The following is an 18,016-nucleotide window of genomic DNA, read 5'->3' as shown; positions in this document are numbered from 1 at the left end:
TCTACGATTTTTTACGTCGTAAAAAATGGGGTTTTTTCCTAATTTGAAATACTGCTGGAAACTGCGCAACACGTTTTAAGGTTATGGAGAACGAGCGAGGAGAAAAGCAGCCGGAACTTGGTTTATTGAGAACGAGAATAGCGAGGACCGAGTCTTTTTCGTTCTCAGGATCGAGTACGTCTTACTCGTAGCTCTCGACGATGTTTACTTCGCAGTAACAAATATTCCACAGAGACCGGAGATACATATATTAAAATCGGAGAAAGAGCAGAGTGTCTTTATTACCGCTCGGATGCTCGATACAAAACATACTCCCCGCTTATGATCTCCCTCGCGATCGTATATGGACGATCTAATGCAATAAAAGTGTAATCCCCTACTGGTACACCAGGATCGCGTTATTTTCAGTTTATAGCGCGATCGCGCGCAAGGGCACTATCTGCGAACGCGACAAGTGTGCATGAGAGGGGGAGGGGGAATTTATATGAAGAAAAGAAGAAAAATATGCTCGGAGTATCGAATTTAGAGCATTCCTTTTCCGAGTTTATTTCCGAAACGAGTTTGCCTGCGAAGCGATGTGCACGCCAACTTTCGTACCCCAGAGCATACTATTTAACGCTTTCGTGGAAAAGCTCAAGTTTTTATTGACGTTTTTAGATACGCTTTTGAGAAATATATTAAAAATTCTCCTATTTTTTCAGACTTTATTCCAAATGTGCTACATCGAAGAATTCTAGTGCAATTCACGTGCGTCGTAAATGCTGTCAAGTATCATTATACTTCGAGAAGCAAAGCAAAGCTGATATTCTCTCGCCGGCCGACTGTACAACCGACATTTATGATATGGAAAAAGTATAAAAGGAGAATGAAGACGGAGCGAAGGAACCTGCGGAGAGAGACGAGATCGGAATACTCTGGAGAGACTGTTCATTGTTCGTTCCACATGTACGCGGCTGTTCTCGCATTCGCGAATGGAGTTGCTAAAGTAGAAATTTGCAATATGCACGGGGCCTTCCGTCCGTTTTCACACCACTGCATTTCATTTCTCGCTTCGAAAAACAACCAAATTATTTGTCATGAAATTTCATGATTTTTCAGACCTCGCTTGTGAATTTTTCCCAAAATGTATTCGACAAAATTACCATGAGAAAATTCATCTTCGCGTAACGTTTTCTTCGTCGAGTCCAACTTTTGAAGACCAAATAATATCGATTTGTTAAAAAAAAATCGTAAAATTAAGTTCCACACATTTTTTTTACGCAGAGCTTCATCTTGGACCGGAAGATCGAAGCGGACCGGGGCACCGAAGATTGAATTTTTCATCGACTGTCTAAGAGACTCGGAGGAGAATGTTTCTTAGAGTCCCCATAGACAGAGATATACAGTGTAATATAATTTACAAGAGGATTCTCTCTCCGTGGTACTTTGCGGTGGGTACCAGGGATCGCTGTCAGCGTCACTCATATCTATGGGCAGCCTCGTAGCGAGTCGCCGGGGCGTCGAGAGAACAAGTTGCATTGATCGTTAATTGGCTGGAACAGAGGGTCTCCCTGTTCCTAGCGCGACGTATATATGTGCCCGAGAGAACAGCAGGCACACGCGGCACAAATAAAAGGGATGAAAACCATATATGGATGAAAGACATTCGTCATACCACGACGCTTACGCACACGTACGGAGCTTCAATCGTTTTTCAACAGATAGAAACTTCCACATTATTGCAGGATGCAAGGGCCTTTCCACCTCGGATAGGACTCCGAACTTTCTCGGCTCGAGAATTTCGTGAATTTATCAGAATCTCGTGGATCTGGTTCCTGAGCTCTTGCTTCTGTCAATCGCATCGTAAAGGCCTGAAGAAAATTTGAGTGGTTTTCAGACTTGACAAGTGAGATGGGAAAAAAAAATTTTATGGGATTCGGAGACTCGAATTGAAAAATTATCTGATAAGAAAACCACAAAAAATATCCAATTTGTAGAAATACTTTTTAATTATACCAATTGGATGAAGGAAGGTACAGAAAAAGACAAAAAAAAATGGATTTTTTCTCATGAAACGCCCAGTATATTTGTATGCGACCTTGCTGTATCATGCAGAGGGGCAACCCCAACGAGTTTAGCCCTGTTACACGAGGATCGTTGGCCCCTTGCTCGTTGCCAAGAGGGTGGAACGGATTAAAATGCATCTGCAAAAACAGGGAAGGGGAGCGAATGCGCGCCTAGGCTTTGGGTGTTGTTCCAACGCCGGGGCTCAAGTGGAAGAATTTCGGAGTCGTAACAATGCCGAACGAGCCGTTTCATTATTGCACAAGGGCCATTTTGTTTCGTAACCATAAAAGGCCTCGTTTCGTCGAGTAGAATAAAAATAAATAGATAAACACGGTGGAGGAGAAGTTTAAATTGTTCAACTCGTGTTCGGCATTGTTTTCAATGCTCAGCTTTTTTCACAATAATAATAGTCGCATGGAAATGCCAGTGGATTTTACAAACTCGAAGAAGAGGGCAAAGACACAGGAATCTTGGTCGACTTAACCCTGCGTATCGATCAAACAGCCTTGGCCCTAACCGAAAGTGAATGCTCGAGCAATACACGAATAGCGAGCGACCGTTTTCGTTGTATTCGAGCCACGTTTTCGTGACACCTCCAGAATTTTGAGGACCTTCTCCGAGGACGTTGTCACGTGGGCTCTGAGCCCCGTCCCTACGCATCAACGTGTGAATCCTCCTACGTATGTGTATCACCTTCTTGTCTCTTTTGTCAGCGAAGTTTCTTCGAAATAAAAATCCATACTGTTCCCATGGGCGTTGTCTTCAGGAGGCACATGTCGTCGCAGTAACAACGGAGGCGAGCAACCCGAGCGATTTTCCCTCCTCTCACCAATGGCTATCGATCCTCGATATTCTCGAAAGTTTCAAACGTCAAAGTCATTCGGTTATCGATAATCGTCTGAAAAATGACAAAAGAGGCTTTTCGAGGTCTTGACCAAACGCAGCACTTTCCAAATGCTCTCGGACTATCCATTCGTATGAACACGCGAATGCAGGCAGGCTAATGTTTTTCCATTAAACCCTCGAGAGTGTTTGCCTCGAGCGAGTAAGGTCTCAACGTCTCAATTCATTATTACAGAACGAGATTTATCGCATGCGAATTTCCAATCTGCGATCCGCGCAGTACGCAGCAGAAGCGTCTCGCTCTCGTTGAAACTACCACGCGGCAGCTCCGCGAACACAACGCTCCCGGAGAGTAAACTAATACCGCGCGATTCCTGCATCGCAACGCAACTCCCGGGCGCGTTTTGAGACGCGATCTCTCCACACCTTCCATCTGTCGTGTGTTTATTGCTCTGCGAGTTGTATACGTAATTTATAAGATACGCCAACCTATTATATGCAGTGTATAATGTACCAATATCTGTAGGAATACGATATCTCCGATGTATTGATACCTACACCGGTCGCTCCGTTTCAAATGAATCTTTTTCGAGTCCTTTTCTACGGACATCGAACAAAAGAATCATCCAAACTTCTTGGCCATGGGATTGATTTTTTTCGACTCTTCGTGTCTAATAAGCCCAAGAAATATGAAAATTCCATTGCATGAGATTCAATTACGCTGAAGTTTGCAACGAGTCCAGCGAAACGATTTTAAAAAACTCTCCAATAATTCCAGTGATTCTCCAAATTCATGTCCTGCCGAATTTTCAATTCGTAGTCTTTCAACCTGCACCGATGCTTCGTGAAATGAAAAATTGGTGAATTACAAATGTTTTTTTCGTTCATTTCGTTGGACCCGAGCGTTGCAAACTTCAGCGTCGTTGAGATTCAGTTTCCCATTTCGATGGATAACTGGACCGATAATTTATCATAATCGACGTGAAAAAATTCATATTCGGCCTCATGCTGCGTTTAGAAGTTCTCCGTACGAACGGTACACGAAAAAATAAGGAAGAAAAAAATGTCCTTTTTATGATCTAGCAGCGAAGAAAGTTTTTGATCATTTTTGTAACTTTGACGATAAAGTTACGAGTTTTAGTGAAGTTTCCATGAAATACTTTAAGCGTGCTTGCTCGAGTGACTTGACCCGGTGAATTTTGGCGCGATGGATCAATTGATTGGAACAAACGATAAAAATAGTGGAAATAGAGTGTGCAGTTTTCCATGGAAGCTCCTGTATTTATTGACTAGGATCGCGTGTACACTTTAGGAATAAACATCCACCGATACAATTCCACAGAGATTTATTCGTGGCCCACGGTTCGATGCGTGTGCGTTAGTATCCGCCCAAGCTCTTGGCGCCTCCAACTCTCGAGGCATCGTGTCGAGACACTCCTGTGAGATACGTCGGTGCTGTAAGGATTCAGATTTGTGAGAAAATATTGCTCAAGCAGGGACAGAATAGAGCTCGCTAACGAGATCTCCGGGAGAGTCTCGAGAGCAGCAATTAAGGAAGTTGACGCGAAACTAATGGAAATCGAAAATTTCAACTTTGAGAGTTGAAGTAAAGAAATTTCAATCGTTTCTTCGATCGTGAAAAGAACAAAAAAATTAAAGAATAAAAAAATTGAGTTCCTATTTTTCTCATCGTACATTTTTCTTTTGTAAATTCTTTTGTTTCGAGCTTACACCGCTTTATCATCGTTTCCCTCATCGTCCTTCCTTCCATTTGTTCGGTTTCCTTCACACCGCAACTTTCTCTTCGACAACGTCATCGTTCAGTTTGTCTGCCTCTTTTCTTCGTTCTTTCCCGCATCCGAGCTTATTTTTTCGTGGACTTTTTCTACTTCTGTTCCTTTTTTCATCCTCGCGTACCTTATAAATGTACCGTACCCGCCTTACGCGTAGGTTTCTTTCCAATCGAACGCACATCGTGCGAAATATATCGATGCAGCGATCGATATCTACCTTTGAATTATTGCATACACGCTGAAAGGGAATAAGTATAAATAGAAGAAAATAAAAATGAGGAAAGAGAGCCTGACTGCGAAGACACCGAAGTGCTGCTTCACAAGGTAACAAGAAAGCAAAGAGAAAGAACACTTAATCATTGCGATTTCGCACACGAAGCCTTGCGGAATTCCAACGCATACCGAATAACGCAGATTGACGATTTAGTGCGAAAATCGCTTTTTCCAGCCTGATCGAGAGCTCGTTAGCGCGGAATCGAAGAAAAAAGTGTTGCGCACACCACGCTGGGGGCAAGATAAAACATGATGTGAGTGGCGAAGAGCATTTTCGCAGGCTTACGCAGCGCTCATAAATTCAATAATTATCGAGGATAGAAAATCTTTTGTCTGACTTTACGTCGAGTTTTACTACTGTGAGAGAATTCCAGGCATGTTCGAAGGCGCTGCGCGGTTCGAGGCAAAGTTTCCCTCGTTCGTTACGGTTCTAAAAGTTTTCGAAAAGATTCGTACTCGATTATCGTTTGTTAATGAATTTTCATTTTGAAATGACACTTTTTTTTTTTTTATTTTTAAATTGAAATCCAGAAAATTCCGGAAGACAAACGTTCCGGAGAAAAACAACGTGAACCGTCGATCCTGCGCAGTTTACTCGAAATACAATCGTTCTTTATTCAAGTTTAAGTATAGACCAGAACAGGCGAAAAAAGTAGTACGAATAACTCACTGAGATCTCAATTCCGCTACGAGAGACATGGGAAAGGTCGTTGTAGATCGTTCACGCGATCGGAAATCCGATCCCTGTCAATATAGAATCGACTCGTTACATTTATATACCGATGATATTTGAACACCTTCTGTGTGTCCGTTTTATACTTCTCGACCACAAGAACACCGATCGACGCTTACTTTCGTGCATCGTGTTCGCATACGGGTCGTTCTGGGTCAGTTTCTCAGGTGCATCGAGCTCCTTTCATCGTGAATTTAATGCTTTGTCACTTGGCAAATAAAGCTCTGCTTCAAACGAGGATAGTCGAAGACCTTTTCGACCATCCTCGAGAATTGGAAAAAGTTTTGGACGCCCACTGAAAAATGAAGATTCGAAGTGTCTTCTGTGCTCGCGTATAGAATCAACGTAAACGGCAGTCAATACAAGACGAAAACCTAGAAATTATTCGACCTGAGGCCAAAACAGCCCATGCATCGGCTGCCTAGGAAAATGATCTATATACAAATACAATGGTGTCATCGAACGAAATGCTTCTCGCGATACTTTGACTATATAATAACACAGATTTGAAACTCGAAGCCACGACTCAAATGGCATAGAATTGTGAGCCGATCTCTCGCCCCAGCCCCGCAGCAGAGGATGCAGATTAGAAAGGCCTCCGCACGTTTTAAATATCTCGCCCGCGATTCAGGGATTTCTGCATTGCGAAAATTCGCCGATTGTTTTATTCAGAGAATATACTACGTTTCTGTGAAACGTAAAACTTGTTATGAGTCATGGAGTTGTTTAAAAAATAAAAGCGATTTAACGTTTGAAAACGATTCAAACGATTACGAGCAAGCGAATTTTCATTGCCGAAGATTTAAATTTTTGGATATTTGGAAGAAATTTAATGAAATTTGAAATGCGTGTTTTCTGATGCATTCCAACAGAGAACAGTGCAATGAAGTTAAACTCGAGGTAGCGATTGGGGAACGATTAAAAGCAGAAAAGATCGGAGTTGATGCAAAGTAACTTTTGACGTGATTATTTGCATATAGAAAATGAATAAAAGAAGTTGATTAATGAATTATCGGAGCGGGCAAGTTTCTAATGATAAATATTGAATTGATTAATGTTTCAGGCGATATTGAAGACTGTCTGGTAGCTCCGGTATCCCAGGGCCAGTTCACACCTCTACCGGAAGCCCTTTGCTGGGCGATCCTCGAGCTGACGTCACAAAGGCAAGCGGCAACACTCGACACTCTGAGATCCGCATTGAGAAATGCATTTCCTACGATGCAACGACCGAATCGGGAGCTCGTTTACGATGCCCTGGCTAAGCTAATGCAGGAACGAAAGATCTATCACACGTCGCAGGGTTACTTCGTCGTTACGCCTGAGACGAGAAGGCTCAGACGCGATTCCGGTAGCTCGAGAAGAAACTCACGAGAGCTAACCGGTTGTCGTGGTCAGGGTGGTATGCTCATGAGCAACGACGAGGCGATGGCGCTCGTTCATGGCGAAATGCTCACACTCAGGGACGGAAATGTCACGCATCAGGCCGTCCAGACCAATCTCGCTGATGTCATTTGCGGAGGTGAAACACATTTTACTCTGCCGTCGTTCATTCGTTTTTATCGTTCTCACGTTGTTTTTTTCTTTGCCTGCCACTTTTTTGGAGCTCGTTGCATTGTTTGATTTTTCTCATAACTGTTGAAATGTTGAATCCAATTACGCGAATAAATTGCGAAAATGGTTGACGGGGAATCGAGGAGCCCGTGGAGAGAAGTACAGAAAAAATTCAAATTCGTTCTTTTCACGCTTCAACTTTTGCTCGATTTTGAACTGGTCCTCCGCGGCATATTTTTGTGTCTGGCGGTCAAAGGGCTCCTTTCGTCTTTCTCGTTTATGCTTCATTTTATTTTCTCCTCTCTTTTAACCATCGAACAGTACGAGTGTGATTCTTCGCCGCCGCCGCCGCCGCCGCCGACAATTCCGCGTTTATGTTGTCGACGTCCTTGGCGTAAGAAGTGCCAGCCGACTGACCCGTTCTACCTGTGCCAATCATTTCGAGTCTTCGTACGCGCGTACCCTCTCTCATCTTGAAAGATCGTTTTTCATCGTCAAACGAAGATAAAAACCGGCACGCACACATTCACACTGGGAAAGACTTTCGCGTTATACAACATTGCGAAAATTGTGCCGACAATCTGCGCGAACATAATTACTTTTCATCTCGCTAACCTACTCGGAAAGTGTCTCGATATCAATATAAAAATTCATTAACCTCAAGAAAGTTGGACAAATTTTCGCAATCATTCGCAGACTGGAGCCCATAAATTCAAAGATATTTCTGCACCTATTTTTGTACACGGCCAAACATTTTCTCAACTCCGAACGACAATTTCACTGTTTATATATTGACTCAAAACCACTGGAACAACATTTTTTATGGCAAACAGGCAAAAAGCCCTTTTTCAATTACTTTTTTGACAGTCTCTTCATAATTGGTTAAAATATTCATAATTTTTCGAGTATTCCATTAAAAGCTAAAGAACCGTTTCAATTTTCAAGGAAATACGAAGCTTGGCACGTTCAGTCGTACCGAAATCGAGCAATTCAATCAACCTTTTTGAACGCACTGAAACGTTTTTAATTTATGTTCTTGAATGTACATGATCAGGGAAACGGATTTAGTACGACGATACATTAGCCATTACCCACGACATTGTCTACCGTTAAGCGTTGTCGAGATCACACAAAGGCCAGAGATCAACGACTACCACGTAGCACGATGTTCCCCTCCCCTTTTCCTTACTGCTCTATTCTCATCTGAGCAAGTTTCTCGTTGACTTCCTTCAACCTGGTGATTTTTTGGAACGATTCGGCTACGTGTTGTTACGTCCCCGGGAGCTTATCGGAGTTAGAGAGAACGCAACACAGGTATGACTCCTCTTTCGGGTCAAGACAATCAAGTCCTTTACCCAGGGACGGAAGTCTCGTCGTTTGGTATGGAAAGAATGTCGGGGGAGGACGGTCCGGGAGTTACGTGTGTCGGGGCTTGACGTTATAAGAGATGAATTAGTTACTCACGTTGGTTAGTTTTCCGGTGGTTTATTGTTCCCACAAATGCTGCACGACACGTTTACAATTTTACACGAACAATGTTAATCACAATTAATATCCCGGTTTTCTTTATTTCCGGGTGAATAAGGTACTTAGTAGATGCAGGTACAAATTTTGTATATCGTAGTAAAAGTATACAGAAAGCGTTGATTACTTAAACGAGGGGTGTTACTATGACTTGTTGTGACTATGACTTGGTTTATTCGCGTTTTTCGGCTAAGTTCAAATAGAAGATCTCGGACTTAGAGAACGGGTACCGATGAAGTAGAGCCTCTGACTGACTCGCTAATAAGAAGTAGGACCGTGAGCTTTGAACTCTGACGAATTCCGACGAACTGGACTCTCCTGACCGCGCGAAGACTGAAGACTGATACTGCGAACTCGAACTCGAACTCCGAGATGTAATACAGGGGGTTTTATACTTGTTACCCCTCTCAAAGGGTTCCTCTGTTCGGTGGTGTCCTCCTGCAATTTCTCGATGGTGGGAAAAATCCTCTTTTTTGGATTCGTGGATAAGATTGTGGTCTGATCTCCTAAGTGTTACCCCTCTCTAAGGGTTCCTCTGTCTGGTGGTGTCCTTCTGTAATTTTTTGATGGTGGGGAAAATTCTTACTTCTGATTCGTAGGATTGCAATGGAATCGTGGCCTAGTTTCTCCGTGTGTTACCCCTCTTGGACGGGTGTCTTGTTAATCGGTGCGTAGGTGGCATCGATAGTCGCCTATGGCTTGTGTCGCGACTTCCAGTCTCCAATTTATAGGGGTATCAGTTATGTCCTTCTGTTCATTGTATTATGATAGGGGTTGTATAGGGGTATGGTAAAGGGTTTTTGATTAGACTTTTTCTTTTACTCTGTTTGGGGTCTCTTATTCGTAGATTGGTTTTCCTTTTGGTCTTATTATAATGGTGATGAAAAAGTATTTTTCGTCCCCCTCATGACAACAGGGAGAAAAAGGTGGATCAATACTTGGGTCTCTATTAAATAATGAACATCGTTTTTGAATTAGATGTAACAGTGTCCTCGAATTTTGGAGGTTGATCCTAATTTATTGGCACTTTGATGGCTCCGGATGCCGCTGGAACCGATCGGTGGTTTATATAAAAAGATCTACGATCTTTTTATATAAATCGAAATGAGCTCGGTGAAAGCTCATTATAGCGGAGGCTTGATCTTTGAAAAATCTATTTTACGATCGTCCTTCGTTGCTTATCACGAATATTGGGGAATAAATAACGAATAAATATTCATTCATAGGAGAGCATAAAATGTGATTTTTTTCGAAAAACGAGTTGGTAAAATCTGGGAAATCCGGTTATTCAAATTTCGAAGCCAAGGGTCAAAAGTCTTGACGGGATTTTATCGATTTCTCTAGCCGATGCGCGATATGAATAAATGGGACCGTTATATTCCGGACGGAAAATTTCCTCTCGAGCTTGAGAAGAGTAAATAAAAAATGTAAATTTAATCATAAGGCGATGATAATTTATTCGTTGGTTAATTACAGGCAACCCGAACGACAAGGTGCTGTTCGCGCGATGCAGATCGGTACCGGGACGCCTCGAAAGGCGGCATTCCCTCCGACTATGGGGCTCGGCGAGACGCCTTCACAGAAGCGGAAGTTCACGGTCACTGCCGCGAAGGCCGGATCGAAGCGATACATCGTCGAGCGCCGAGTACGCGAGCACGGACAGCACGCCCCACAGTCCGACGAGTGAGTCTAAAATGTCGGGGAAAGGGCTGTTTTCTTGGTGATGGAAGAACGAAAGCTTCTTTTTTTACCGAATCTTCATTCCTCCAGCTTCTAATCAACCACAATAACTGCGCTCGATTTCAAACAAATCGGAGTCACACGCACCACGGAATTACGATTGCAAGTTTCGTCATCGCCGAGTTGGAATTCTGAGGAACCGTTTTTTTAAATAAATTTTCCCAAAATTCATTCTTATTACAAAGAAAAAAGCAGCATTTCATTGTTTGTGGAACTTGATGAGCTGAACAAACTTGAAAATTTGGACAGAATCAGTGAAAGAATTTTCATCCCCAAAAACCTGAGCAATCAAAATAATCTCTGAAAGTCATTCGAATTTGATTCAATTTCCTGCGGTTTCCAATTTCCTTCATAATAACCGAGATTCAAAATTTCATGTTAAAATTTCAATGAAAGAGCCCGGTGGGACTCGATTAACGATTTTTCATGACAGATTCAGTCGCTTTTCGTCTCAGACCAGGATAACGCTGTCTATAACTTAACTCGTTCAGAACTGGATCGTGTTAACGAAAAATCTGCTAGGAGATGACAAAACTTGAGATATTGCTGGAGAATGATTTTTCTACTAACAAACTGACCTGAGCACGGAGAATAAAATTGATGGGATGTTGAAAATGATGTCGCACGATAATCGAAGCACGGAGGGTGAGAGAAACTAACAAAATGTTTGATTAGTGTGACACGTGAGTCATGGCCTGATTGGCAGCTAACAATTGGCGATTACTATCGATTGTTTGAAAGAGAGAAAGTAAGAGAATTCATAAATGAAATGACGTCGTAAGCTTCGAATGCCATCGAACCCTTGCCTCGGCCAGCCTTTCCCCGATCCTCGACTGTACGTTTAATCGAATTTGTTTGGACGTCCATCTCCTACTGTTCTCAAGGTTTGTCGGGTATATTTTCAGAAAAAATAAGCCTCTTATCGAGGCTCTTTCGACGGAGCACGAGGCGGAAGGGGACACCATTGATGGGGACTTTCAGCGCCCAATATCCACCCACGGAATGGTTCAATCCGCGTGTTGTACATTTGCACAGTGTCGCGACTCAAACTAGAGCAGCAAGTCCATCGGTAAATAAAACTTGAGGATTCGCGAATAATCGAACGAGCGAGTTCAGAAAGACTCAATAGTTTTATCGTAATTTCAGATGCTCGAAGGTCTGGACCAGTCGCAGGCAAGTTTTCAGGTCTGGGACGACTCGAGTTCGGTACGCTCAGCGACATTGCCGAGACGGCACAGGCGTCAGCCGAGCGGGGATTCCTCGAGCTTGTTGGCGAATTCGACACCCAGAAGCTCGCGAAGGCACCGATCGCCGTGCTCGACTTTGCCACGATCGAAATGTTCCAGTCTGAGCAGATGCACATCCCGAGCCTCGGTGATGCCGCAGAGCGCGAATCAAGAGCCTTATCAAACACGGGGACAGATGCAAAATGGCAAACACTCGACAAACTCGTCGCCGAGTCGAAGCGGCGGCAGCTCCGGTTCCGTCAGGGCGACCAATGGCGGCAGCCCAGCCAAAACGGCGACTCTCGGTCGATCGAGCACAAGGCACAGCTCGAGGAGACCGAGTCACGACTCGAGCGGAAGTGGCACCAAATCTACGAATGGCTCGCCACAACACAAGGTCGGTCAACACTTCATAAATCATTTCTCCTGCTGCAGGTTGAACCTTCTGACTTATTGCTACATCGACTCCTGATAACGTTCAGAACGAGGTTGAACTCTCCATCGAATTTTTTCATGTTCAGATGATTTTTTTTCATAAAATAACGTCGTTTTTTGCTATTAGCCAAGTTTCGTACGATTTTTTTCGCTTTAGTAAACAGAAACGAATTTTTGAGTTTTTTTTGTCATGCTCTCTGATGAACAGGAATAAATGAGGTAATGATATTTTTTTAAATGCTCGACAGATCCTCCAGAAGACTTGTTCGGGCCACTCGACCCACTCGAGCGGAAAATCAATATCGAGCAGTAAGCTTTCGTCGTCGCCATTGAAAACGAGTAAATTAACGAGCAGCGTGCAATCGTCGCCGTTGAAGGTGATTCAGCAGGGTGCATTGACGCCGCTCCAAGAGGCGCAAAACTCGATAACTCTTCAAGTTTCGACGAATTTGAGTCCTGCGAGTACGCCGCAGGAGCAGCAGCAGCAGCAGCGTGCCATACAGAGCAGCGTAACATTGGCTTCGAACGCATCGAGCACGACGACGATATCGGGTTCCCCGGGTACGAAGATTTACGTGCATCAGAACAATTCTCCGATGCGTTCGGTCATTACTTTTGAGAACGGTACGACGAAATCAGGCTCAAACGGAACGACGTCGTCGAATCCTGAGAAAGATTCGGCGAAGACGAAGCAGGACAAGCAGGAGCGGGAGCTCGTGAGCGAGAAAAATCACAAATCAAGACTGGAAGATGAAAAGTTATTTAACGGGAAGAGCGAGGAGGAAAAAAATCGTAAAGGTAGCAAATTGGATGAGTGGAAAGTAACGAAACCGGAAAGACCATCGTCCTTGTACACGAGCAGCAAAGACTCGAAGCCAAGCTCAGCCGAATCGGATAAGGAGAACAAGCCCAAAGTCGAGGACGAAGCACCAAACAAATTGAAGCTGACCAACCGTCTGAACAACAGCCAAGCACACTTGATGGACGGCATGGCCATCGTAGACAAAAATTCTCTCGTCAACACCAACGAAAATCCACCGGTCAATTTACCGACGACCAAAAACACCAACGACGCTATGAACAATTCGAGGAAACTCAGCCTTTCCCTGTCGAAGGATGCTCTTAGTTATCGCAACCTGCTTCGCCCCGGATCGAAGAATAATATATCGTCGAATCCTCCTTCGCCGACCAAATCGTTCGACGGTTTTGGCGGCTCCTTCAACAACGTTTACATCGAGAACCTCGAGAGCGGCAAACAGCGAAGAGCGCCTCAGGGCTCCGAGCCGAATCTCGAGAAGACCGTGAGTCGCGGGGATTTGTACTCATATCCGAGTCTCAGCGACATGCAAGTACAATTCACGAGTCTCGCAGCCCAGAAGATTCTCAAAGGATGCCCGATCAACAGCGTCGACACGCTCGTCGAGGTCAACATGGCAGCTGCTGAGAAGCCTAACAATCGTGACGTCACCGTCCACACGGATTTCGGGCTAGTTTGATTTTTAATCCCCTCTTTTATTCTCCTGAGAGCTAAAGTCACGAGCCCGGCGCCACGACTTTTGAGCCAGTGGCGTTTCTCCTTCTGCTTCCTGAGTCGAACACACGTCGACCATCAATATAATCCTCGGTCTCAAACTAGTTGCTGGTAAAACATATAATTCGTGTAAAAAGCCTTGGAAACAGCAACGAAAATTTCGTTTCCGACGTGTGTTCGACTGTGAGAACAACAAAAATTCCAAGTTCCACCACATCAAAGAGACACTGCGCGAGTAACACTTTCTACGAAATCGGTTGCCACTTTGTGGAACGACGAAAGTAACGCTAAAATTAGCAACTTGACGAGCGCATCAAATTATTTACGTTATTTAATGTCTTTGTTAACTGTAACCACAATCAAACGGAGTCACCTTAGACGCGCAAGTGTCAAAACCTCTAATAAAATATACGTTTGTAGAATGTGTTGTTTGTAACGAACAAAAAAAAAAAAAAAACAACTCAAGCGACCGGCCAGAAAAACTGTTTTCGAGCTTCTTTCCAACATCGAATATTATTAAAATATTGAATATGTATTATTATCATTAGCATAATATAATATACCGAGTCTCGAATATTTCGAGCACTGCCATTTTAACATTTCCAACGAATTTTCCATTTTTATCTTTCAATATTAGCCCCCGTTGTCCCCCTTCAAAGATCCGTTCGATCGATCCCCGTGGAGTTTCGATCGATCCGATCATTTTATCGAGCTTCCGAAATAATTCTCGAGCGATCTGCATCGAATTCAATGAATAAACGATAATTCTACGATTTATCTTCTTACCTTTACAGCGATGTGAACTGAAATTTTCCCAACCCAACGAAAGACAATCGTGGACAAGTTTTTTTTTTCTTTCGTCATTTCTCGCAGCTTTGCGTCGCTTTACTCCGATAAAGTGTCACTCGTTAAAGCTTCACTTCGGGTGGAACACGAACCGCCAATCATTTTCGTTTTAAGTTCTTTCGTTTTTTTTTTTTTCAATTTTTTTTTTATCACTAAAACTAATGTCAACTGGGAAGTGTATATTATTTCATCGCGATATGTGATGGCAGAGATTTCATCGGGAATTAAAGTCGAAATTTCACGTCGGAATCACCACGCCAGACTCGAGAAAACTGTACACGTTTGACTGAACGTCATACAAAAAGTTTATCTTCCGTTTGAGCGGTGTACGATGAAAACGTGCATGTAACATAAACGAAGAGCAAATCAATTCTAGAAATAGATCTATTAATTCTATACATATATAAATTTATATACATATAAATATATACCTATATATACCAACAAATAATAGAGGCATCTATTCGCATAATGGCTCAAAGTCAATTTTTTTATTTTTATTTTTATGTTTATTTTTTTTTTTTTTTTTTTCATAAATGAATATATAAATATACATATTTTGTTTGTTTGATGAAAGTATGTGTACGACTTTTGTAACGCTAGTGCGATCGTGAATCTTGTATCCAAGTGCCAAAACCATAGAACTGTAATTCGATTGCCTTTTATAGGGTCTCGCGTGATGGAACGAGGGATGGAAACTCGTTCTTAAGGATGAGATCCCCGATTCTAAGATTATCATTTGAGAATCGAGCGACGCACATTGTCATAGATGAACGATGAAGTATTGATTATTGATCGTTCGAAATATTACCACGTACGAGGTAGCGGAGGTCAAATTAAGATTAGGGTTAGAATGATGACACGCTTTGTAAATGCATACGATGGAATCGAGTAATAAGTCGCTGGCGTTATCGCCTTCGTTATATCTTCGTCGATCGTATCTTTGTTCATTACCTTGTTCGTTGAACAGCCTTTTTAATCGATAATACGAAACTAACTTGTAGTATCGCATTGTATAATCATCATTTTTAAACTTACCAATAAAACGAAAACAAATATACGATATTAAAAAAAATGGAATACAGATGCGTATACATACACACGTGTATGTGTACGGTTGATGCAAACACGTGCTTCTCGCGATCCCTCTCGTGATTTTTTTCTATGTATTTATGGTAAGAAATGTCTGTGGAGAAACGAGCTTGGACAATTTTTAAGCTTCAAATTATTCTTTTTTCCAATACTTATTATTTATTATGATCATGGATAAAAAGAAATCGTTGTAAAGAGAAGTTGAAAAGAAACCTCCGTTAATTTGGTCGACTGATTTTTGACTGCTGACTTTTTTTGGAACAAAATTTTGGAAAAAAAGTAGTTAAATGAAAAAAAAAAAACATTGAAAACCAAAATCGGTGCGGAGTTAACCGATTTGTTAGATTCTAAAACGGAACTAACAATAAATCGTCAACAACAAGGGATCCGACATCAATGGATGTCAACTTGGCTCATGCAATCGTGAATACACCAAATAAAGTTGCCGAATGTTTGAAGTAATAAGAAATTGCAATTAACATCAACTATAATTATTTTAAAAAAAGTTAACTAATTTTTGAATCTATCTTATTATTATTTGATTATTGAAAATGTCATGAATTTTCAAATACCTGATCGCTCGTTTTTTAATTTTACGGATAAAAATTTTGGCAGATTCCGTTTTTTAGAAAAACACGAAAAAAACATTCTGTTTCGTTCTAATAATTGCATTATTGAAATGCTCGAGTTAGGTAAATCAGTGTTTGCTTTCATCCTGTGAGGCTCGAATTCATCTTTTTGTTTGATCGAGACCACTGTGGACTGGGTCTACATAGATACACTGTTACCCCTTTTTTCAGTGGGAGTTGTGTTCAAAGAATTTAGCGCACTGTCTCGCCTCGCCCTCTCTTTACAAACGAATTTCGTTTTCAATATTTTTTTCGTTTCGATCGAGCCTTATTTCGAGTTTACTGCTTCTAGCTCGTTCTGTCTGCCGCAGGTCGTATGTCAACATCGAGTCGTAACATCATTTTCCTAAGCCTGATCGAAGCACAGTCATGCATAAATTTCAAATTTTACATTTGAAAAGGTTGTCAGATATCTATTCATCGTCAAATCATAAAATAAAACACATTTTATGTTAATGTTACGTCCCAGTAGAAGATATTGAATTAAATAGAGGGAACGCAACACGGTATTGACTCTCCTCTCGGGTCAAGACAATGCGTAACCTCGTAGCTCATACAATTCCCCTATTTTTCTTATAAAAATAATGGTCCTTCAACCAATAGCGTGAAATGCCCCAGACTTGCAGCTGTATACTGGTACGCACTGTAAGTAGTATGACTAAACAGTGTGCCTTCAGCGCGTGGGGTATTGATTGCTTCTTTTTCAAATTCGTGGAATTTATCGCGTTGATTGTCTTACATAATCCTCTCTTCACAAAAATTTTATAAATTCGACTCCAATGCCTTATTAGTTTCAATAGAGCCTTTATTCTGTGTTTACTGTGTTTCTTTTACGTTTTAGTCCACGAGGTCGAAGATTAACACCGAGATGCAGGGTCAATGTTTTTTGAAATTGTAATATATTACATGTTCTTGAAAGCCTGATTTTAAAAAAAATTGCCCATTCAATGAGTTTGATTTACAATTAAATTTATTGCATGAAAAAATTTCCGATTTCACTAATAAGCATAATAATTTTTATCCGTTGTGCGTGCAAAAATTTTTTCCAATTCTTTCGTGTTTCCTAAAACTAAAATGACTCGAATTCTTTACTCCTCCAATAGGGTATTACACCTTTTTTTGAAAATTGTTTTAAAATAATCCTGTGATCGTAATAAACCAGTAGAATTTTCATTTCAATTTTATAAGACCGAAAACTGTCTTGAAAACTATTTTTTATTTATGATTTTCAATTTTCGCGCGGAAACGCTAGCCGCCATGTTTTTTCGGTTTGTGACGTCACTCCGTTAGTAAACAATACAATTGCGAAAGACCAAGTAATAAGATTTGTAAAAATAATGAGTTATAGTGGTATATCATTGGTGTCTCGTGCCTGAATGCAATAATACAAGTGTAAAAATGCCACAAAAATTGTGGATTCTGCTTTCACAAAACCGTTTTCCATAATGCGATTTTAATCAAATGAATGATAAAAGTCCACAAACGTGCATAATAACTTGTAAAATTTCAAAATAGCGCAGAGCGCACGATAAGAATCTAGATTTTTTATTATCGGAGTGACGTCACGTTGGAATCCAATATGGCGGATGGCGTTTTCGACATTTGAAAAACAGTTGAAAAAAGACGATTTTTAAAATTGAATTATAAAATTTCCATTCCATTTTTATGAATAAATATTGACGTTTCTCGTTTACTTTTTACGAAATCTATCATAATCATGCATTTTTATATATTTTTTTACATGGTGTAAAATA

At 41.5% G+C, this 18,016-nt stretch overlaps 1 protein-coding gene across 3 annotated transcripts in view; it reads left to right on the top strand.

The window, feature by feature from the left end:
- The window catches only part of knockout (Stork-head domain-containing protein knockout), a 116,308-nt gene extending 100,687 nt beyond the window's left edge, over positions 1-15,621 (top strand). The window contains exons 1-7 of one of the 3 annotated variants that reach the window (XM_043410989.1): positions 434-945; positions 1,264-1,430; positions 6,752-7,207; positions 10,240-10,446; positions 11,388-11,572; positions 11,650-12,126; positions 12,413-15,621. In XM_043410989.1, the coding sequence (XP_043266924.1) occupies positions 6,907-7,207; positions 10,240-10,446; positions 11,388-11,572; positions 11,650-12,126; positions 12,413-13,660 (2,418 nt within the window). In that variant the 5' untranslated portion in view covers positions 434-945; positions 1,264-1,430; positions 6,752-6,906 and the 3' untranslated portion in view covers positions 13,661-15,621. Of the gene's footprint in view, positions 1-433; positions 946-1,263; positions 1,431-6,751; positions 7,208-10,239; positions 10,447-11,387; positions 11,573-11,649; positions 12,127-12,412 lie in introns of those variants that run through there. The other 2 variants (XM_043410986.1, XM_043410987.1) reach the window with 2 other exon arrangements.
- The last annotated feature ends 2,395 nt before the right edge of the window (positions 15,622-18,016 follow it).

The sequence above is a fragment of the Venturia canescens genome, chromosome 2 (assembly GCF_019457755.1).
Source record: "Venturia canescens isolate UGA chromosome 2, ASM1945775v1, whole genome shotgun sequence".
In the NCBI taxonomy this organism is placed as follows: Eukaryota; Metazoa; Arthropoda; class Insecta; order Hymenoptera; family Ichneumonidae; genus Venturia; species Venturia canescens.
The sequence above is the reverse complement of the archived record's forward strand: the minus strand, read 5'-3'. Positions and strand labels throughout refer to the sequence as shown.